Below are 24,951 nucleotides of genomic sequence, written 5' to 3'. Positions count from 1 at the left end.
CGATCTGTTCAAATTGGCGCCGTTTTATTTTTTTGGCATTTCCATGGACTAATTCTACCTGTCTTCACATTTTCATACATTTCATTGAAAAAAACAAAAATCGAACAGGTCTTATAGATTCTGTCAGCTGACTTAGTATACCTTATAACCATATGTCTACACTATGTGATTGAGTAAGTTACCAGACAGCTAGTGCAGTTCACATTAGTAATCAATTGTGTGTAGATGAAATCAATCTATATGATTTGGAAAAATTTAATACAAACATTAAGTTTCATATTTTATCAAAACTTGAATAAGAATATACTGCTGTATTCACAATTCTAGTATGTTAGATAGAAGATAGAATTACCACTACCTAATTAAAGAGTCTATAATTTATATTCATGTAGTCAGAAAGTGTAAAATGTCAAATTTTGATACCAACAGTCAAATTTTGGTGTTTTAGTTCACTTTCATGCCAAGTGCCAAAGAAACCATAAATATGGAACCACATCTAAATTATCCAATTTAAGGTAGTATAATTCATTAAGGAAAAGCACACATGTCCCTAGCTAGTCACTGTGCCTTTGTCAGTCGTTGGATGTTTTTCTTGTACATTGATGTGATGCACTGTTTCACTAGGCCCATATTGTTTGTCCTTAATTTTACAAAACAAAATAATTCGAATAAATTCAACAAATTAAAAAACTGTATTTGAATTAGGTAAATACAGATCATGAAAATATATGGCAATTAAATTATTAATTCTATCCATAAATATTTGAACATACTTGCACAAATAACATAATATTAATTTTTTCATAATACTTTTCACCTCGAAAGCTTTTTTTGATTACTTACCCTTGCGAAAACGTCCACATGTTTTGTGACAGTTGCGTGGAGATCTGCTGGGTTATTTGTGGCGTAAACAGAAGCCAGATCATGGTAAGACTGGCACAAAGGCTGTCAAAAACTGATAAACATTCTATTTATAAAGTCCCCCCTGACAGTCAATGCACAGGTCATAGGTCAAAGGTCAACCATGAACATGACTTTATGATCTAAGATGCTACATCTCAGAAAGATCAAAATCAAAATCTATTATTTTGCAATTTTTCATTTTGATAATAAATATCATTAACTAATACAAAGGCAAAAAACTGGCTTATATTAGAAATATAAAGTGTACTTTATTAACACAAAGGCTATGTTTTAAGTTATAGAGGATAAACCTCAAACTGTTTACAATATGTTGGAGAATGTATTGTACACCAGTCTAATATTAATACTAAAGTATAAATGAAAGAAATAGAAGGTATTTATATTGTATACTGAAAGATCTGTAGACCTTTAAACTGGAGACAAATACAAACAATGTCTACAGTTTTTTGTTTTAATGATAAAATACATATTGTCTATTTAATGTAGCTCTTTAAAATATCTGACATGATCTATTATAAACAAACCACAATTGAAAAGATGCTTTTTTTTAATGATATCAATTCACTTTTACTTTGATATATCTTGCAACAACTGGTGATGTGTATTTTGGAACATTGGGTACCTGATAAATATTGAAAATAATTACGTTTTTTCCATTTGAGATTTATTTTTCTATTGTAAGAATAGTGCAGTAAGGATGTTCCTGATATTGTACTTACTTTTCTGTGTAAGGTTAGTGCCAGTAAGGATGTACTTATATTGTACTTACTTTTCTATGATAAGATTAGTGCAGTAAGGATGTACTTATTATTGTACTTTCTTTTTCCGTGTCAGATTAGTTCAGTAAGGATGTACTTATTTGTACTTACTGGTTTCTATGTAAGATTAGTGCAGTAAGGATGAACTTATATTGTACTTACTTTTCTGTGTAAGCTTCTTAGCTCAGTAATATATAAGGATGTTTACTTATATTTGTAATTTACATTTCTATGTAAGATTAGTTTCAAGTAAGGATGTACCTATAACATTACTTACTTTTCCGTGTAAGTAAGATTAGTGCTACTTTTTCAGGTTGGTAAGGAATGTACTTATTATGGTACTATACACTTTTCTGTGCTAAGATGAGTTTCAATAGGGATGTACTTATAACGTACCGCGTACTTTTTTCCGGTGTAAGATTAGCGCAGTAAGGATGTACTTTTATTGAGTATACTTACTTTTGGTCCGTTGTAAGATTAGTGCAGTAAGGATGCTAACACTTTTAGTGTACTTAACCTATAACATACTTACTTTTCCGTGTAAGATTAAGTGGAGTAAGGACAGTCGGTACTTATATGGTACTTACTTTTTTCTGTGTTAAGATTACTTTCAATAGGGATGTACTCTGATAACGTACTGTTACCTTTTCCGTGTAAAGATTAGTGCAGTAAGGATGTACTTTTATTGGTACTTACTTTTCCCGTGTTAAGATTAGTAGCATGTAAAGGATGTACTTTAGTTATTGTACTTAACTTTTTCCGTGTAAGATTAGTGCAGTAAGGATTGTACTATAACGATATGGTACTTACTTTTCTGTGTAAGATTAGTGCAGTAATGGATTGTACTTTAATGCTGTACTTACTTTTCCTTGTTAAGATTAGTGCAGTAAGGATGTACATATATATTGGTACATTACTTTTTCTGTGTAAGATTAGTGCAGTAAGGATTGGTACTTATATGGTACTTACTTTTTCTATTAAGTGTAAGATTAAGTGCAGTAAGGATAAGATTTGAACTTATATTGTACTTTACTTTTTCTGTGTAAGAATAAATAGCTCAGTAATTATAAGGATGTACTTATATTGTAATTACTTTTCTATGTAAGATTAGTTCAATAAGGATGTACCTATAACATACTTACTTTTTCCGTGTAAAGATTAGTGGAGTAAGGATGTACTTATATGGTACTTACTTTTCTGTGTAAGATTAGTTCAATAGGGATGTACTTATATACGTACTTACTTTTCCGTGTAAGATTAGTGCAGTAAGGATGTACTTTTTATTGTACTTACTTTTCCGTGTAAGATTTAGTGCAGTAAGGATGTACTTTTATTGTACTTACTTTTCCGTGTAAGATTAGTGCAGTAAGGATGTAACTTATATGGTACTTACTTTTCTGTGTAAGATTAGTGCAGTAAGGATGTACTTTTATTGTACTTACTTTTCCCGTGTAAGATTAGTGCAGTAAGGATGTACTTATATAGGTACATACTTTTCTGTGTAAGATTAGTGCAGTAAGGATGTACTTATATTGTACTTACTTTTCTATGTAAGATTAGTGCAGTAAGGATGTACTTATATTGTACTTACTTTTCTATGTAAGATTAGTGCAGTAAGGATGTACTTATATTGTACTTACTTTTCTGTGTAAGATTAGTGAAGTTAGGATGTACATACAGTTAAAACCCCGTTATATTGCCACCTTCTGTTTTCCAAGATTTTGGCGATATATCGAGTTTATGGCGGGTATATCAGATATGTCATTGAAAATTCTTAATTAGGCCTAAAACATAAAATGTAGTCCGTCGGTGCCGTACTGAAGCCAGACTTTCTAGTCAAGTCTGTGTACTGTACGGCACTTTGTATTTTGTAATATGAATAGTTCCAAAATCAAAGTAAATTTTGATAGTAGTCTTTCAATAAATATGAAAGCTTTATGTGTGTAAAATATGAAAAACCGAACTCGTTTGTGATACCAAGTATCGAGCTGTAATTGCCTGCTAGCTGGGAATTATTCTCCGTTATTTTTATCCCGGGATAATACCGCCCTGTTAAAATAATAGAAATTCTGAACAAGCGCAGTGTGGTCGTGACATCACTTCTGCGCACATGTCTGCAAATATCAAAATAGGTATTCCGGTAATAAAATCAGCATCCAGACGACGATTTGATCTTACTAGTAAATGGCGGATTCTTCTGCACCTTAACATAATATTTATATCGCACTTGAAATTACTAGTTGCATTTCATGGTCCCTTAATATAAATGAACGGCAATATCGAGAGAAACAGACTTGTGGGTTCCTATTTGTCAATAAACACATGTACAGAAGTGAGTTTTTCATTCACCACAACTTGCGACAACTACCTGTTAAACAATAACAAATGTGTACCCATATGGTTAATTTGATTTTCACTGTGTACACACGATCGTACTTGCGGCCATAGTGTGTGTAGCTGTATGATTAACTGTCAGTCAGCATGTCGAGCACCTTACGAAAACATGTGTCCCTATCAACAGAATTCGGCGATATTAACCAAGGTCATTATTTTGTTTATTTTAATCATTTGTTCCGCGAATGTGGATGGCGGATGGCGGTAGGCGGGTTTTGGCGGTTATATTACGGGTGTATTTCTATGAAGGGAAATCTGTTCTGAATAAATTCATGGCGATAAGCGGGTTTGGCTGTAAAACGGGTGGCGATATAACAGGGTTTTACTGTATATTGTACTTACTTTTCTATGTAAGATTAGTGCAGTAAGGATGTACTTTTATTGCTTATATTGTAGAAATGGATGTTGATTATATTGTACTTACTTTTCCGTGTAAGATTAGTGCAGTAAGGATGTACTTTTTATAGGCCTCTAACATGATGTGACTCACTGCCATACTGGGGGTGGTGACAACCTACAGAGAAAAAGACAAAGACATGTACAAATCTTAATGCTTTGCAGTTTTTTTTGAGGATTTTATATATACTAAAAATATTCATAAATATATAAATGCCAGGTTTATCTCTTTTGTGGATATAAATAACTGTGTAGCCATCTATTTTTGCAAATAAAACATTTATTTGTTATAAATTGAACTCCCAAAATCTTGAAAACTTCTAAGTAAATGGCTGCTTAGTATGAGCATTTGAAGTTTTAGCAGACACTTTAACATTCACAATACTATAAAATTGTCTCCTCTGTCGGGTATAGCTATTTATAAGCTCCTCTGTCGGGTGCTATTTCATGACACCATATCGGTCCACTAGATTTGAATGGTAGATGAAGATGAGTCAGAGCCTTGTTTCTCAATATTGTTTAGTTAATATGTAGAAATTATTGTCAGATGTACCTGAATATGTCATCCAGTATGCAAGTTGATCGACTTACAATATCATACAGTAAAAACATAGTTATAATGAACTTCTGCGGACCAAAGAAATCACTTCGCTATCATCATAATTTGTGATACAAAATATAACAAATATCTTAGAGAAACTTTGATGGGGAATGAAATTACTTATTTATAACCATGAATTTGTTGTAAGTGTGTTCATTATAAACACGTTTTATTGTACATACAAACTGTTTTTTTACAATTTGTAAATACAAAGTGTTCAGTTACAGAACTTAAAGTAAATTCTATACTCACGATTTCATACATATATAGTGCTCTGTCATAGTTCTTTAGGGCGGTATAGATCATCCCTCCGTAGTAATAGTAAAGCAAGAAATCTTTGGCATCATAGTGTCCTCCCTGTCACAACATAGTTATACATTCAGAATATTCTTTGTTTGAAATGAGTGTCATACTGATGACTGTTAACTACTAGATGAACCACAACCAATCCTATTATCAATTTATGTCCCTAATTTACTCATATCTTCATTTTTTTTTTTTTTTTTTTTGCATTTAATGTTTATTTACTGACTACAATTAATCATAAAAAGGCAAAATTGTAAATGACAAGATAATCCAAATGTTATCTGAAATGAAACTACAATTTGAAAGAAAATATGTAAACAGGAAAAAAAAATCACTACCATCCCGGCATTCAAATGAAGAAACGTCCCTTTTGCCATATTCTATCAAACAATGAGTTCAACAAAGGTCAGTGTAAAAGAAACAAAAGAGGGGATTTTCAAGTTTTGTTAAATTACTTTAAAAACAAAGAAGAGGCCTATGGGCCTTAACCGTCACCTCAATGATGTTTTAGACACAAATTTGTACTGTAATCTATAGGTCAATTAACACATGACTTTTTAAAATGACCATTAAATTTCATGGGAGAATTTCTGCGCATCATTTTTTATTTTAATTTGCTACAGAGTTTAGTGTTTCATCTATATGGCACATTTCAGGGAAGGGGTTATCTTGTTGTACATAGAAATGGCATATGAGTCTTCGAGATGAATTCCATCCTCTTTCAGATGGAGATAGCATACAAGACTAAGTCACAATCTAGAGAGTGAAAGTAAAGGACACATACCTCTTTGCTGATGTCTGTAATATCGACATCGAGGAACTGCAGGGCAGGCTTCATATTCTTAGATAGTAGGCATAACTACAAAATAACGAAAAAACATGGCAGCATGGGACATAAAAAATATTTTAAAGATAAAAACCTGAGACCAAACAAAGATAAAGTGAAGCTGACAATTGGAAGATTCTCAACTGATCCCATCATCATTAAAAAAAAAAAAAAAAAATTGACTATAAAATGGTTGATTATAAACTGTTATCAATGAAAATCCTCTGAAGAAAATCCAACAGATTACGGGTATCTTAATTGATAATTTTAAGAATCAATTGAGTCATCTCTTTACAACACTAGATTATATTGTATTATTAATAGCAATTAAAAGAAATTACCTCTATTTTCATCTATCATCCTCAGAGGTGTCGGAGTTAAGATCCCCTTCCCTCAAAGGATGTTTCTGGTCAAATTTCATTTAAAGTCATTCAAAACTTAATGACTTGTAGCGATATAAAGAATTACAGTGAACCTGTATTTTTCCCTATTGAGACCTGCCTACCTGCCTCACAGGGTCAGAGCCAAGATTTATACAAACTCTGTTCCCCTTCACCAAAGGATTCTTCCTCCATGGGTGTTTCTAGTCAAATTTGGTTACAATCCATGCAAAACATTATGACTAGAAGCGATTTCTATGTTGACTGACAGATGGACAGATGTACAACATACCATGGCATAATTAAACTCTGGTCTTTTGAATCTCGCCTCAGGATCATGAAAGTCTTAGACTTAAGTTTTTACTCAGCCAATCAAAAATGACGTAAATTTTAGGAATGTTTTAGAATAAAGACTAGCTGTTTCATTATCTTGGGACCAGGTGAGCTAACAAGGCAATACAACTAACCTAAAATGGAATAAAACAGATTCAAGGTATCCATTCATCTTCTCGCTGTCAAGCAGACAGAGTATTTACCTGACACAGGTCAGCATGTATAGAGGTGAGTTGAGAATCAGAGAGTTGGATCTTATTAATGGACTTGGTAAGGATACTGATTCCTCTCGATGGCTGTTTGTGTTCCACTAGGTTTAGTGTCAGCTTGTGACATAGATCAGAATCTGAAATATGAAAACATTCATTTAAAATGTATGCACAAAAAAAGTATCAAAATAATTTTTAGTGGAATTTATTTATGTATATTATAATAACAACAAGAAAATGTCAAAAGGATCCAGTAGTACAAATGTAGAGTGTAATTTCCCAAAACCGATCCTTCTCAAAACTGATCACCCCTTGAAACCAAACATAGATATGTTATGTACAGAATAACTTTCTCTACATTATTAGTAATTAAAACTTTCCAATACTCATTTCAGAAAACAAGTTACAGTCAAACTATATTCGGATGGTAACAATCAAGTTTGGGTTCACTTCTCAAGACATAATCCTCTCTAAACCTACCAAAATTCTATGCACCAATTAAGATCGATATCAGTTAAGGGAAATCCTACTGTATATTAATGATAACCAGATTTCCATCAATCTTTCAACATTTCTATGAAGTACAATATCATAATACATGGCTAAACTTTATAAACCAATAAGATAAGTTTTCAATATATACTCACAGCTGTCAGTGGCGTACCGGACATGTTCTCCATTACAGCTGTTGATAAATTCTTGAGTTTGTACAAATAACGTCTCAAAATCTGGGATATTCGGCATGTTATACTTCACACAACTGCAAAAGAAGGATTTTTTACTCTTAAATAGATTGTCACCACAAAATCACTTAAGCTCAACTAGGTAATATTTTTTTTCAAGTACACTAGTAAAACCTATCTCATAGATTATATTATGGAGGCAATGGTGCTCATAATGCTTCAGTTATAAATTACATGATAACTTTCACACAATCTAAAATATCATACATTCATTAGGATTTAACAAGCACATCCCACACGATAACATTATAATGACAATGTCACAGTGGGCAAATCAGTTGCTCCACTCACTTTATGATGATATGAGGATGAGAGTGATATGTATACATATAGATATGATTGAATTAATACTTACAGAATTCCTAGAATTCCCAAAGAGTGTTGCTGAATGTCAAGAGTAGCTAATACATTATCCAAGTGGCTGGCATTCTTGGCTAGTGTGTCTGCACTTTTACTATAAATTCACATAGCTGGGCAAAGTTTCCTAAAAGTAAATAATACATCAATCAAAACTTATGTTTATTCACATACCACAACTGACCAAAGTTTCCTAAAAGTAAATGATACATAAATCAAACTTAATGTGTATCAGAGATAAATTACTGGTTGTCATATATGATCAGGAGAAAGTCTTGTGGCATAATAACATCTTTCAGGTGCATTGACATCAGAAGAGCAATATAAACAGAGGTGACCAGATGTAGTCACAGTACATAGTGGGGGAGAGGTGACCTGATGTAGTCACACTACATAGAGGTGACCTGATGTAGTCACACTACATAGAGGACGTGACCTGATGTAGTCACAGTATATAGAGGGGAGAGGTGACCTGATGTAGTCACTGTAAATAGATAGAGGTGACCTGATGTAGTCACAGTTCATAGATGGTGACCTGATGTAGTCACAGTACATAGATGAGACCTGATGTAGTCACAGTACATAGAGGGGAGAGGTGACCTGATGTAATCACTGTAGATAGAGGTGACCTGATGTAGTCACTGTATATAGAGGGAGAGGTGACCTGATGTAGTCACAGTACATAGAGGTGACCTGATGATGTAGTCACCGTACATAGAGGGGAGGTGACCTGATGTAGTCACAGTAGATAGAGGGGACCTGGTGTCACAGTTCTGATGTAGTCACAGTACATAGAGGGAGAGGTGACCTGATGTAGTCACAGTAATTAATGGTTGACCTGATGTAGTCACTGTACATAGAGGTGACCTGATGTAGTCACAGTTCATAATGGGGAGGTGACCTGATGTAGTCACCGTACATAGAGGGAGAAGTGACCTGATGTAGTCACACAGTACATAGAGGGGAGGGTGACCTGATGTAGTCACCGTACATAGAGGGAGAGGTGACCTGATGTAGTCACTGTACATAGAGGGGAGGTGACCTGATGTAGTTACAGTACATAGAGGTGACCTGATGTAGTCACAGTATATAGAGGGGAGAGGTGACCTGATGTAGTCACTGTACATAGAGGGAGAGATGACCTGATGTAATCACAGTAATTAAGGGGAAAGTTGACCTGATGTAGTCACAGTACATAGAGGTGAGGTGACCTGATGTAGTCACTGTATATAGAGGGGAGGTGACCTGATGTAGTCACCGTACATAGAGGGAGAAGATGTAGTGACCTGATGTAGTCACAATACATAGAGGGAGAGGTGACCTGATGTAGTCACCGTACATAATGGTGACCTGATGTAATCACTGTAGATAGAGGTGACCTGATGTAGTCACTGTATATAATGGGGAGAGGTGACCTGATGTAGTCACAGTACATAGAGGGGAGAGGTGACCTGATGTAGTCACAGTACATAGAGGTAACCTGTCCTGAGTACAAAGAAGGGAGAGGTGGCCTGATGTAGTCACAGTATATAGAGGGGAGAGGTGACCTGATGTAGTCACAGTACAAAGAAGGGAGAGATGACCTGATGTAGTCACAGTTACATAGAGGGGAAAGGTGACCTGATGTAGTCACAGTACATAGAGGTGACCTGATGTAGTCACTGTATATAGAGGGGAGGTGACCTGATGTAGTCACCGTACATAGAGGGAGAGGTGACCTGATGTAGTCACAGTACATAAAGGGGAGAGGTGACCTGAGGGGAGGTGACCTGATATAGTCACAGTACAAAGAGGGGAGAGGTGACCTGATGTAGTCACTGTATATAGATGGGAGGTGACCTGATGTAGTCACTGTATATAGAGAGGAGAGGTGACCTGATGTAGTCACAGTACATAGAGGAGACCTGATGTAGTCACTGTATATAGAGGGAGAGGTGACCTGATGTAGTCACAGTACATAGAGGGGAGAGGTGACCTGATGTAGTCACCGTATATAGATGGGAGGTGACCTGATGTAGTCACTAGTACATAGAGGTGACCTGATGTAGTCACAGTAATTAGAGGGAAAGGTGACCTGATGTAGTCACAGTACATAGAGGGAGAGGTGACCTGATGTAGTCACTGTACATAGAGGGAGGTGACCTGATGTAGTCACCATACATAGAGGGAGAGGTGACCTGATGTAGTCACAATATATAGAGGGGAGAGAGGTGACCTGATGTAGTCACCATATATAGAGGGAGAGGTGACCTGATGTAGTCACAGTACATAGAGGGGAGAGGTGACTGATGTAGTCACAGTATATAGAGGGGAGAGGTGACCTGATGTAGTCACAGTACATAGAGGGGAGAGGTAACCTGATGTAGCACTGTATATAGAGGGGAGAGGTGACCTGATGTAGTCACAGTACATAGAGGAGTACCTGATGCAGTCACTGATGTATCACTGTAGAGGGGGGGAGGTGACCTGAAGTAGTAGTCACAGTATAAAGAGGGGAGAGGTGACCTGATGCAGTCACTGTATATAGAGGGGAGGTGACCTGATGTAGTCACAGTACAAAGAGGGGAGATGTGACCTGGTGTAGTCACATTACATAGAGGGGAGAGGTGACCTGATGTAGTCACAGTACATAGAGGTGACCTGATGTAGTCACTGTATATAGAGGGGAGAGGTGACCTGATGTAGTCACTGTACATAAAGGTGACCTGATGTAATCACAAGACAAAGAGGTGACCTGATGTAGTCACTGTATATAGAGGGGAGGTGACCTGATGTAGTCACAGTACAAAGAAGGGAGAGATGACCTGATGTAGTCACATTACATAGAGGGGAAAAAAAAAGGTGACCTGCCTTGTAGTCACAGTACATAGAGGTGACCTGATGTAGTCACTGTATATAGAGAGGAGAGGTGACCTGATGTAGTAGCTAGGTGACAGTACATAGAGGATTATATATGGAGAGACCTGATGTATTCGTCACAGTATAAAAGGGGAGGAGAAGTGACCTGTGATTACATTACCGCATTATTACGAGGAAGTATTCTGATTCACATATATTGAACAGTAACAGGTTACTGCAGTGGATCTTCTGACTGTCTGACAAGTTATGTTTATTGGCGAAAGTTATTGCAAGGTTTACACTAAAACATGGCGATAATTTTCATTTTTAATCTCGTCAACAAATACATACAACAGGGAAATTCTATAACTCTAACTGATCAATTCATAAATAGCAGAAATTCACCTTGTGACGATAAATTCTGGACCGTATTCACATAGTTCTCCAGGGCACCCGCCATTGCTGTTGATGGTATACTTGTCGCTTATGTGGTTAAAAATAAAATCTCCTGCAGCTATTTGGTTTGTAGATAAATCGACATTTTTCTCTAAAATAGTCAATTTAATATCTGTGAGAGTTAATTATATAATTTGATTTGAAAGATGTGGTCTATTTTAGTTAACTTATTTTTTTAATCTCTTAAGCGACGCAAGCGGACGCCCAGATCGAAAGTGGAAGTACAATAATGTAAGCACAATATTTAATGCATGATGATGAATTAAGTGAGTTAAACGTCGAGAAATTCAAATATTTCTTCTCATTTGATATCACATTATTTAGACAATCTCAGCACGTGTACAGTAAAAGGACTTTGTGAAGTGCTAACTAGCTGAACGGGTACTGTAATTAAAATGACATCAAAATCCAATTGTCTGCTTTAGTATTCGGTTACATAGCAACAATATTGCATTTCTATTCTTATTATATTTATAAATTCTATGTTGGATACATTTAACATATAACATGCTGGAGACATTGACTGTTGAAATGTTTACAAATTCATTTTATTCGCATGTCTAAATTTGCAATACATCATCATGACACATGTAGAAGAACAGAGGTAAATACATTGTAGAGTGAGGGTACTTAATTTCGCACAGTACGTAATTTCGCACACCTGACGATTTTTCGCGATCTTCCTTTAAATGCCAGAACGATTTGCTCTGTTGTTTATGTTGTGACTAAAGGAGGCCTCTCACTGTGATTTTGTCATATTTAGTTAAACTTTTCAGGATAAGTTTGTTTTGAAAAAACGAAATCGAAACAATACGGCCTATCTCAGTAAAGAAATTTATAGAAAATAAACCACTTGACATAAAATAATTTCTGGGTGATAAATAACTGATTCACGTACAAATATGTAGAGAAACTATCCTTTTTTAGAATATATCGAAACCCGTATGAAAATCCATCAAATATAAGCGGAAAACAGACATTTTCTGCGGACACGCTATGACTTTCTTGACCTCGTTTACATTGTTTACTATGGGGAGCGGTCGTTTTTCGTAACGAAAATGGCGGCGAAATGTCACTTTTTCATTTAGAAATATAATTGTGTTTTGATGTCATTTCAAGATTGGAACTGTACTTAATCTTCGTTTATGATGTTGTTGGTCCATGAAATGTTTGAAAATAATTATTTTCTCCAAAAACAAGAAAGTTTGAGGGGTGTGTGCGAAATTACGTCCCCCAAACCCGTTCAACTACAGGTTAACCTCTAGTCCGCTAAACCTGCCTATATTATTAGGCTTTTTTTTTTTTTTTTTTTGCCTAATATATATTAGGCAAAAAAAATTAAAAAAAAAAACCTAATAATATAGGCAGGTTTAGCGGACTAGTTAACCTCAAGTTAATAACAGCTCCCATGCGCAGTGATACGTCTGCGCATATCCGGTTACATACTCGTGTGTTGTGAAGAAGTTGTACATCTGCCGATGTAAGTCCAGCCTTTTTGGTTCGGAATGAAAGTATTTGAAATTCATTAAAATCAATGCCAAAAGTGTGCGAAATTACGTACCCCCACTCTACACATGTACAGGCGTTAGCCAACATATGATTCCTGTTGAGTGGTCCGACCAGGAATCGAACACCCGGTTTGAAAAAAACTATGGCACTACCCACTGAGCCAAAGAAACATGCTCCATCAGCTGAGTGACAGAGACTGTATTTAACACTACCGGGTAATATGACTGAAGGCAATTAGGCCTTAAATGGCGCAGACATACTGGATATGATTCAATAACCATTATTATGCAATGTTAGAAAGTTCAATTTATGGATATAATGGAGCAGAATTTTCTGTTTATTTTTTGTTCATATATTCACACTCTACCCTTTTCCTAATTTATAACCCCCACTTTGAAAAGAAAGAAATTTTATTTCCATAACAGATATTCTGTTTTTGGTCCAACTGATTATTATATTGGAAGGTGGTCCAAATCACTTGAACGCTTGCAAATAAAGAGCAAAAGCACTGAGCTTCTGTCAGATGAAGATTACATTCGTCGACTCGGATCATAGTAGCATTTGAATCGCTCGATTATGAGATTGTTTCAAAGCATCACATTCACGCGGATACATAGCTAGGGTAACAAAAAAAATGGAGGTCACAAACTGAAGTTGTCAATATGTAGGATTGAATTTTGAAGATTGTGTTTTTTCTTATATTTTCATGCGTGTGTTATCTTAGAATTGCTTCGCACTTTGGCTGGGCCCTTATGATACATTTTACATTTTTGGATTATTGATTTCAATTTACCATGTTTCTACTAACATGTTCCTGCATATCATGTACATATACACATATGTGTATTTCCACAACATACAAAATGTTATAGTAGTTAGCTGTATAGTTAATACATTAGCGAGACTACATTAATTTGCCTAAGGGCACACTTTGAATATAAAACAATTGTCTTTATGTTGTTATCCCTTCTGTTATATATAAATGTATATATAATATGACTGAAGGTAAGGCCTTAAAGGGCGCAGCCAGATGTTTTAATATGAATCATGCATGGCATAGGAAGAGCGAAGCTCTACTTGTTTATTTTATTTTGTATTTCATGTAGAAGACATAATTTAGAAATAAAAGGACACACTTTAAACTATAGAAGTATATGATGTAATAATTGTCTAGCATAAACTCAAAGAAATGAACTCAAAGATACAGATTTCTCTGTGTCCATTCAAGGCCTGGAGTGCCGCGTATGCGAATCCTATGATTTCGCTCCATTTGTCATGATTCCTTGTGCTCATCTTCGCCTTGGTGGATATTTTGACTGCATTCTAAAGCTTTTAATTTTCAAAGTGTTATTATTATTATTTAAAAAAATAATAAAAAATGTTTAATTACCCCTGTTATGCATTTGCATTACTTAAATATATATTTACTTGGGAGAGCAGTACAGGAGCAACGCACAACCTCCCCATATGTATGAATAAAATGGGGGCCGCAAACTGAAGCTGTCAGTGTGTAGGATTGAATTTTGAAGATTGTGTTTTTTCTTATATTTTCGTGTATCTGTTACCTTTGAAGTGCTTCGCACTTTGTGCCCTTCGGGCTTGAAGGGCTGCGCCCTTATTACCATCATATTCTTGTGTTGTGATCTTTATCTTTCAAGAAAAAGCTCATTACATGTTAAGATCCAGTTGTGTTTGGTAGCTGCCAACCAATCGCTGGTAGGCAATAAGTATGCACACAGCCACTATAGCCAATCAATATCTTGTGTGAGTTTTGAATGCAGATTAGCATCACTTCTCAGAAAACGTTCAGGGGGCATAGTCACACAAAACATATTTCTCTTCTTCCTTCCACCCTAGTCCACTTGTTTAATTAATATGATCGTACAGCATTTTCTTTTAGTCCATTATGGTGTGTCATCAATATTTTGTTTTATTATCCGTCATTATGTAGTTGTAACCAGTTTATCACTCTGCGACTTTAAGCACTAGTCTGACTAGTAATTTTAGGGCCGGACTAGTGCCAATTGTAAAGAACTAGTCCAATTGGACCAGAGGCTCCTCAACCAATTAAAATTGGTAAATACTATATTTACAAGAGCGGTGGTCAATTGCATTTGTCGACACATTTTGAATGCATTCTGTATGCAACTGTTGCTGTCCGGATGTATCATTTTGCTAGAATTTACATTCAAGAATGCATGTGGACTAAATTGGGTAAAAAAATTCAAACTGATCAAGATTGAAGTTTTGAAGCAAAACTGCTGTATATTTCATTTGGACTAGTGGTTAAATAGTCGGACTAGTGAAATTTTGGGGTTAATGAAGTATGTACCTGTATGTTTTATATTGAGATTTCACCCAAACTATTTCATCAAGTTATCTTTATTCTTTGCATGCTGTCACTACCATGTACTAGATAAAAGGTACATGTTATAAAATGTGTAATTACAACCAAAGGTATGTATCCTAATATTACTGGAAGTGAAAAGTATCATGCAGAGATATAAATAATGTAAATCTTATTAGGTGGACATGACAGAGTGTATAAATAGTTGTCTGTTAGGTTATATTACTCAAATGTAAAACTATATTTTTAATTCAAAATACCTAAATTTATTCTCATTTATTTTGTCTTACTTAAGAAATTTCTCAGGGATGGCTGGTCGACGAACTATTTCCAAGCTTGTTGAAAAGCGATTACGAGTCCTTGTAGACATGGACCAAACCATTGCAGACTTTGAGGGGTATTTCCTCACAATGTACAAAAAGAAATTTCCAGATGAACCTTTTATAAACATGGAGGATCGGCGTACATTTTACTTAGCAGATCAATATGAGAAACTCAAAGAAGGACTAAAGGTATACTTGGAAATTTTAACGATGCTCAGTTAGTGAAAGATAGGAGCCAACATTTGAATTTTAATAAATATTATGTAAGGTACATGTATTAAAAAAAAAATCTGTCTTTAAGGAGCATTTTAAATTTATTATCAACATATATATATAGTTAGGTTTTCTTGTTTTGAACCCAACTATTCTTTTATAATTATGCTTATAACAGGTGAAAATGGGTTTGATTGAACATATCAGTTTGAAAAGATTGGTTTTATTTTTCCTATATCTTTGTTTGTTTTATTTTTGCTCCAGTTAACTTTTATGGTAATTTCAACATTTAAAACTATCCAAATGCTTTGAATAAATTTCCAGATATTAACAGTTGAAATGAATGTAGAATTTTCTTTATATGAATAAAACGATTTTGAGTTGGACCAATTTGGTTTTGAAGCATCCTATACGACTGATAATTAAACATATAATGCCCTAGGAGAGGGCTTATATAGACTTAGCCTGTAAACCGATGCTATTGAATTTTATCAATAAAATTGGTTGAAATGAAACAAATGTGTATAAATCGAAGATGCATTTCTTGCCTTAGGTTCTAAATTTCTTGGGCATTATGCAGGAGCAGAAATACCTACACTGTACCCATACTTTCTGGTTGTAAAAGATAGGTGAACTGAGGTTGTATATTGTCATTATCGTCACTAACCTTTTTAAAACTACAATAACTTGTTGCAGATAAAAGTGAAATCTATATATGAGTCTGAGGGTTTCTTCCGTGACCTTCCACCTTTACCAGGAGCTTGTGAAGCCATTAAAACTATGGATGCAATGGAAAAGTAAGTATCGATCTGTATGAAACCCATGGATGCAATGGAAAAATAAGTATCGATATGAAACTATGGATGAGATGGAAAGGTAAGTACATGTATCGGTATACAATGTAATAAGTATCGGTATAGTATAAAACTTTGGATGTGATAGAAAGGTAAGTATCCATATAGTATAAAACTATGGATGCGATAGAAAGGTAAGTATCCATATAGTATAAAACTATGGATGCGATAGAAAGGTAAGTATCGGTATAGTGTAAAACTATGGATGCGATAGAAAGGTAAGTATCGGTATAATATAAGACTATGGATGCGATAGAAAGGTAAGTATTGTATAGTATAAAACTATGGATGCGATAGAAGGTAAGTATCAGTATAATATAAAACTATGGATGCGATAGAAAGGTAAGTATCGGTATAATATAAAACTATGGATGCGATAGAAAGGTAAGTATCCAATATATATAAAACTATGGATGCGATAGAAAGGTAAGTATCGGTATAGTTAAAACTATGGATGCGATAGAAAGGTAAGTATCGGTATAGTGTAAAACTATGGATGCGATAGAAAGGTAAGTATCGGTATAATATAAGAACTATGGATGCGATAGAAAGGTAAGTATTGGTATAGTATAAAACTATGGATGCGATAGAAAGGTAAGTATCAGTATAATATAAAACTATGGATGCGATAGAAAGGTAAGTATCGGTATAATATAAAACTATGGATGCGATAGAAAGGTAAGTATCCATATAATATAAAACTATGGATGCGATAGAACGGTAAGTATCGGTATAATATAAGACTATGGATGCGATAGAAAGGTAAGTATAGGTATAGTATAAAACTCTGGATGCGATAGAAAGGTAAGTATCGGTATAATATAAAACTATGGATGCGATAGAAAGGTAAGTATCGGTATAATATAAGACTATGGATGCGATAGAAAGGTAAGTATCGGTAGAGTATAAAACTATAGATGCGATGGAAAGGTAAGTATCCATATAGTATAAAACTTTGGATGCGATGGAAAGGTAAGTATAGGTACATGTATAGCATAAGACTTAGATGTGATGGAAAGGTAAATATTAGTATAGTATATAGCTTTGGATGTGATGGAATGGTAAGTATCGGTATAGTATAAAACTATGGATTTGATGGAAATGTAAGTATCGGTATAGTGATGTAAAAATAAGTATCAGTACATGTATATTATAAAATTATGGATGTGATGGAAAGGTAAGTATAGGTATACTGGTAGTATAAAAAACCATGGATTCCATGTAAGTCTTGGGTATTACTACATTTTGTGACCATGTAGAATCCTGGGGTTCTTTGTACTTCCTGGTACTGGATTTATTAAGACAAGATTTACATAATAGAAGATATACATGTATATAGACAGTAGACATTTCACATCTATAAGCTACAGAATTCACAGCCTTAACATGACTTCATTACCATTACTCACACTTTACCTAAATCCTGTCAATCATTTTATTTTCTAAGATTATGAAATATATCAACCTAATTAAAATGATGTATTTCTGTAATTTCAATATTTCCTATAATAAAAACATACAGAAAACTCAATAAGACCAATCATATTACAGTGCAAAATTTTTGATTCGAAAAGTACCAAAAAGATAATGCGATTACTAATAAAATATACGTATATTTGTTTAATACATTTCAATTTACTAATATATCAAGAAATCTTTTAGGTGATTGTTTTCCATAATCATGTTCATTTATATTAATATTTGAACTGAGTTCAGTAGTTTGTGTATCTACACTAGAGAGAACAACTAATATGACAAAGTTATCTGTGGAATATTTCTTTTTTTTTGCATAGATTTTTGCTTTTTAAAAATAACTCAGAAAAGTTATGAGATTATTTTATTTTTGTAACAATATTGGGATCATTTTGTTTTGTACAAATAATGTGATCATGTTTTTTGTAGAAATAATGTGAAATATATGATGTGATCATTTTGTTTTGTAGAAGTAATGTGAACATTTTGTTTTGTAGAGTTGATGTGTTTCTATGTACCAGTCCTTTGTTTAAGTACAAGTACTCTGCCAAAGAAAAGGTAGCCATCAAATGTTAATCACAGTTTTCCTTTCTGTTTTATTATCATTTAAAAATTTTGAATTTTGACATTTTTTTACATGATTCAGAATGCACTTCTCTTGAAGTTCAATATTATTTATAATATAATCTTTATTTTCCTTCAAAATAAAAAAAGAGGATAGAGGACGATGCTCCTTGATGCATATATTTAAATTATAGTATATATACGTGTATATACTATGTATTCAACAGTTGATACCTTTGTATAGATTTATCTGACTACCTGGTATGCATATATCTATATATGTATATATATCTATGTCACTGTGTATCATTTATAAATTTGAATTTTGAATATTGACATAATTCAGATTGTACTTATAATTTTCTTGAAATCCAATACTGGCTTTCAATTGAAAAAAAAAAGATTCACAAAGTCTTGGTATAAACAATTGCTACTAAAACATTCTCATAAGATTTAGATTCTTTAAGTGTGTTTCTATCTCAAAGACTGCACCTTACGACTTGATTCCATCACGAAGAATGCAAATTTGATGTTGCCAAAATTAATGAGTTATTCCATAATTATGTGAAATATATAAATGTGACTTCAAAAACTCACTTTTGCTTGCATATAAGCACATGTTTTGTTTGTTAGTTTCAACATATGGGTACCAGTATTAATTTTCCTTGCAGTATGAATGGGTGGAGAATCATTTAGGACCAGACTTTATAGATAAGGTGATTCTGACTCGGGACAAAACCATGATCAATGGTCACCTGCTGATTGATGACCGTCCTGACATCAAAGGTTGGAAGCTTATCTTCCTTGGCATTGTGTAAATTGTATTGTCCTTTGTGTTACTTGTATTGTCCATTGTGTTACCTGTATTGTCCATTGTGTTACCTGTGTTGTCCTTTGTGTAACCTGTATTATCCATTGTGTTACCTGTATTGTACATTGTGTTACCTGTATTATCCATTGTGTTACTTGAATTGTCCATTGCGTTACATGTATTGTCCATTGGATTACCTGTATTGTCCACTGCGTTACCTGTATTGTCCATTGTGTTAATTGTATCGTCTGCTGTGTTATCTGTATTGTCCATTGTGTTACCTGTATTATCCATTGTGTTACTTGTATTGTCCATTTTGTTACCTTTATTGTCCATTGCGTTACCTGTATTGTCCATTGTGTTACCTGTATTATCCACTGCATTACCTGTATTGTCCATTGTGCTACTTGATTCAGTCATTACATAAAGTATATCATCCATTGTAGAACTTGTATTGTCCATTGTGTTATCTTTATTGTCCATTGTGTTACCTGTATTGTCCATTGTGTTACCTGTATTGTCCACTGTGTTACCTGTATTGTCCATTGTATTACCTGTAGTGTTCACTGTGTTACCTGTATTGTCTATTGTGTTACGTGTGGGGGCCGCGGTGGCCGAGTGGTTAAGATGTACCGACATATTACCACATGCCCTCCCCCTCTGAGTCGCGAGTTCGAATCCCATGTGGGGCAGTTGCCAGGTACTGACTGCTGGTCGGTGGTTTTTCTCCGGGTACTCCGGCTTTCCTCCACCAACAAACCTGACACGTCCTTAAATGACCCTGGCTGTTAATAGGACGTTAAACTAATCAAACAAACAAGTGTTACCTGTATTGTCCATTGTGTTACCTTTATTGTCCATTGTGTTACCTGTATTATCCATTGTATTACCTGTATTGTCCACTGTGTTACCTGTAGTGTCCACTGTGTTACCTTTATTGTCCATTGTGTTACCTGTATTGTCCATTATGTTACCTGTATTGTCCATATGGCATGTGAGCACATTCTGCCATTGATATTCTGTAATCTTGTCTTGACATATTCAGAGGACATATAGGTAAAATTGACAAGAACTTAAATTTTGATCAATGCCTGTGCTGTATGAGAGAAAATTCTGATAATGGGATTATAGTAAACTTTTTCATATTTCAGGTGCCTGTGCTCAACTGATATGAAGGAATATTCTGATTTTGAGATTATTGTTAACTTTTTCATATATGATATTTCAGGTGCCTGTGCACAGCCAAAATGGGAACATATTCTAATGACAGCTTGTCACAACAAACACATGGAGCGTCTAACACAACATAGATTAGATAACTGGACTGACAACTCATGGCAGCTACTTATTGAGGACCGCTTGAAAAGAATCTGATGATAAGGGCAATAGTGACATATTTCAATTAACCATTAAGTTATTTGTATTTATTGTGTGCATCTTAGCATGAATGATAACATAAATTAATGTAACTTAAGTTAAGTAATACATGTATTAAAATGATTCATTTCTTTTCTAGATACATAATAGTAAGATATATGTAGCAAGGAAGTGTGTAGATCTCTCTGAAAACATCTATAGTTAGGATTTAGTCTTTATATACAAGGAACATAACTCCTACAGTCTTGCAGCTGTATCTTCCCAGTGACAGAAGATGATCAATAGATGTTGAACTAGATCTTACGGACTAGGCGACTGTGGTCCTAAATCTATAATTTGATTGTAGCCATAATATAAGGCTTTCATTCAATGAAGTGACCTTTAACATACTGTATATGTGTCTTAATCTGGTTCAGAAGTCAATAGACTGTATAGTGTTCAGTAACCCGTATAATCTTGTCAGCTATACTTGTTAGTAGACTATAGACCAGTCAGTAGACTATAGACCAGTTAGTAGACTATAGACCAGTCAGTAGAATATAGACCAGTTAGTAGGCTATAGACCAGTTTGTAGGCTATAGACCAGTTAGTAGAATATAGACCAGTTAGTAGGCGATAGACCAGTTAGTAGAATATAGACCAGTTAGTAGGCTATAGACCAGTTAGTAGAATATAGACCAGTTAGTAGGCCATAGACAAGTTAGTAGGCCATAGACCAGTTAGCTAGGCATAAACCAGTTAGTAGAATATAGACCAGTTAGTAGGCTATAAACCAGTTAGTAGAATATAGACCAGTTAGTAGGCCATAGACCAGTTAGTAGAATATAGACCAGTTAGTAGGCCATAGACCAGTTAGTAGGCGATAGACCAGTTATAGACCAGTTAGTAGAATATAGACCAGTTAGTAGGCCATAGACCAGTTAGTAGAATATAGACCAGTTAGTAGAATATAGACCAGTTAGTAGGCCATAGACCAGTTACTAGGCTGTAAACCAGTTAGTAGAATATAGACCAGTTAGTAGTCAAAAGCCCACTATAGACTAATAGTCTCTATATATTAGTCAATAGTGGGTCTTTGACTTACCAGCATGCTAAATACCTATGGTCCCATGAGTAAGTTTTATCTAGACATGTTAGCAGTCCAGAAGTATTTTAGTAAGACTTAGACTAGTTACTAGATAAAAGCAGCAAAGATATGGCTCCAAGACTTATCAGTAGCAAGACACACTAATATTGGCATAAAGATAGATTAGCATCGCAGCACACTTATGATATGGTTTATACATGTAGGCTAACTTGTAGTCTCTGGAGTAGTGAGTTGTCTTTAGATAATTCCCTGTAAAGTATTACCCGTCGTTACCATATATATATTGACATGTCTCTATAGTGAGCTTTTCTATCTCTATAGGTGGCAATTACAGCTACAAATGTAGGTATATATGATCACAATGTGGCGTCTTTTGAGAAAAAAAAAAGTAAACTTTGTACTCTAGTACCAGTGCCTCTTCTATTATCTACACTACTGCACTCGTGTGACAGCCCTTCTCCACAAAGCCTACCTCATCCTCCTGAAGACTTCCTGAAGTTGTGTCAGTGTTTATCTATAATGCTCAATCTACCCTAGGCTGCAATATGCATTTAATTGTTCTGTACTATTTACATGTGTAAAACTTGTTTTAATTTTACTGTCAAAATCAAATTTGCTATTATAGATATATGAGAGACATTGTTATAAAATTTTGTTTGTTTATGACATTCCAAAATCATTAATTGTGTTTTGTGTTGTTTGACCACAATGCATGTTATATCATTGGATCATATTTATTTTATTCATAACTATAACAAAATTCCACCGCAGCTTACATGTCATTTAGTTTGAATGTTAATTACAAAAGAAATAAAATGTGTATAGAAGCAATTTGCATATTTTCTTTCCACAACCTATTCACAACAATATTGTGACGGATGCTCCACCGCCGAAGAATGGTATTTTTTCTCTATCAAAAACAGGAGCAGATGAATTACGGAAGTATTTTACTTCAGTTACAAAAGTTAACGTGACGCTACCCAATTTGGAACACTACCCAAAATGAAACACTTTTAAATTTGTGATACAGAATTTTCAGTTTACAATCTAAACTAACAATAACAGTCCTGAACAAAAATTAAGGTGTTGACTAATAACTGTGACAATTTTAATATGTCATTTTCTTTCCAGTTGCTTATTATCTGTATTTAAAATGAAAATAATGAAATTTTGAAAAACTCGGGAAACGACGTCGTGCAACAACCCTAAAAACACCATATATTTTAAAATAAGGAAAATAAATGCTTAATGGAACATTTTTGAAAGACATGTGACTTAAATAAACTAAAAAATGTTTATACTTTCTTTTAATGAAGTCAAACATATTTTATCATGCCTGGGCATTTATTAATCAAACTTTATTAAGGAGGTGTTCCATTTTGGGTACTCAAACCTGCTGAAACACAGGGCTTGACCGGGCATTCTTACAAGCTCTGTATTTATAAATATATGCACTGCTGACAAGTAAAACAAATCATGAAAAGAATAATAAAAGCATATATTTGTGGAATTTTAAGAAAAAAATCTGGATTAAACCACAAGTAAGAAAATTTTTACAATTATCTTCAAAAAAGTGTTCCAGTGGGTAGCGTCACGTTACTTACTTTACATCATCAACACTTTTGCAAAGTTTGAGATTCTTATTTGAATTCAAGATAGAAAATATAAAAAATGATTACCGGTGGTAATCACGCCCTGAAAAAATTCCATGGCACTAAGCCCTTTATAGAATTAAGTACTAATTATGAATGCACCGAAAGCAAAATCAATTATATCATATCAATTTTTGTGTTAATTAGACACATTTAAATTTTTTTTTTTTTTTTCATTAGGGTATAAAAAAAGTTTTGTTTGCAAAATGTGTGAATCCGTATAGCAAAAGAATTCTCACAAAAATTTGCAAACCAAATTTTTCACTTTTATTTAGAAGAGTCTATCTTATCTTCAGGACTGAACGAGTTACTTTTAACCAACTTTTATTCGCGGCTATTAAATTTCGCGAATTTCGACTCAAAACAAGTTCGCGGAGATTAACTTTTCGCGGAACAGATTACATATACATGTAGTATGATACACTTTCATACTATGTCATATCGATCATAATTCGCTGAGATTAACTTTCGCGAATTTATTTTAGTCATTCGCGAAAATAAATCCCACACGAATAAAAGTTGGTTTCAAGTAAACACACTTGATACCAAGGTGATTTAAACTTACAAAGTTTGAATGAATTATGAGGCCTGGGTTGACAAAATGCAGGAGGAAATCTCCAGACAAACAAAGGCAATAATGGACAAACGTATGAAGAGATGGATAATACCATTCACAATACATTCAGTGGAAAATTCTGAACAGGGTTGAAGAATATAAAAAAAAATATCACGAGATATGTGCCTTTGACATACCAAATTACACATTTCTATGTTAAAATCCAATAGGTTATAACTTGTAGAGGGCATGTTATTATTTACTCTGAATTAATAAAATTAAATTCAAATATAAGCAATGATTGACAAAGTAATCTAGATTATTAATTTTAAATTACTACATGTACACACATCTTTTCTTGGAATTACAAATATTTCTATTCAAACAACATGTATCTGTCATTTAATTTAGAGATCTCTTTAATTTTTAGAAACAGATGCACTTTTTTTTTTTTATCTTTTTCGAATCACTTCCACAATTTGTGTTGTACAACTGTTAACCATTACTAGTAAATGCCCACTAACTTTCTTAAACATAAAAGTTTCTTAAATATGTAGGAAAACTTGTATCAATAGCCTAAGATAAGATTCCCTACGTAATCTATGTTGGGAAGATTCATTTCTCGAATGACGACTAATGTGCGGTAATATAGGACAACAGCGTG

General features: G+C 34.2%; 1 protein-coding gene and 1 pseudogene across 2 annotated transcripts; one reads left to right on the top strand and one right to left on the bottom strand.

The window, feature by feature from the left end:
• Positions 1–813: 813 nt before the first annotated feature.
• On the bottom strand, positions 814–11,534 carry LOC138312695 (COP9 signalosome complex subunit 3-like; annotated as a pseudogene).
• A 181-nt stretch (positions 11,535–11,715) lies between these two features.
• On the top strand, positions 11,716–21,860 carry LOC138312694 (5'(3')-deoxyribonucleotidase, mitochondrial-like). Of its 2 annotated transcripts, none has more exons than XM_069253474.1 (6): positions 11,716–11,752; positions 15,673–15,889; positions 16,610–16,710; positions 18,738–18,798; positions 19,476–19,590; positions 20,844–21,860. In XM_069253474.1, exons 2-6 carry the CDS (start codon positions 15,686–15,688, stop codon positions 20,987–20,989), a joined length of 627 nt encoding a protein of 208 aa, XP_069109575.1. In that variant the 5' UTR covers positions 11,716–11,752; positions 15,673–15,685; the 3' UTR covers positions 20,990–21,860. The 2 variants fall into 2 exon arrangements, with proteins under 2 accessions (XP_069109575.1, XP_069109576.1); XM_069253475.1 differs by having other exon boundaries at positions 11,739–11,787.
• Positions 21,861–24,951: the final 3,091 nt, after the last annotated feature.

Source organism: Argopecten irradians, unplaced genomic scaffold (assembly GCF_041381155.1).
Source record: "Argopecten irradians isolate NY unplaced genomic scaffold, Ai_NY scaffold_0425, whole genome shotgun sequence".
Classification (NCBI taxonomy): Eukaryota; Metazoa; Mollusca; class Bivalvia; order Pectinida; family Pectinidae; genus Argopecten; species Argopecten irradians.
The sequence above is the reverse complement of the archived record's forward strand: the minus strand, read 5'-3'. Positions and strand labels throughout refer to the sequence as shown.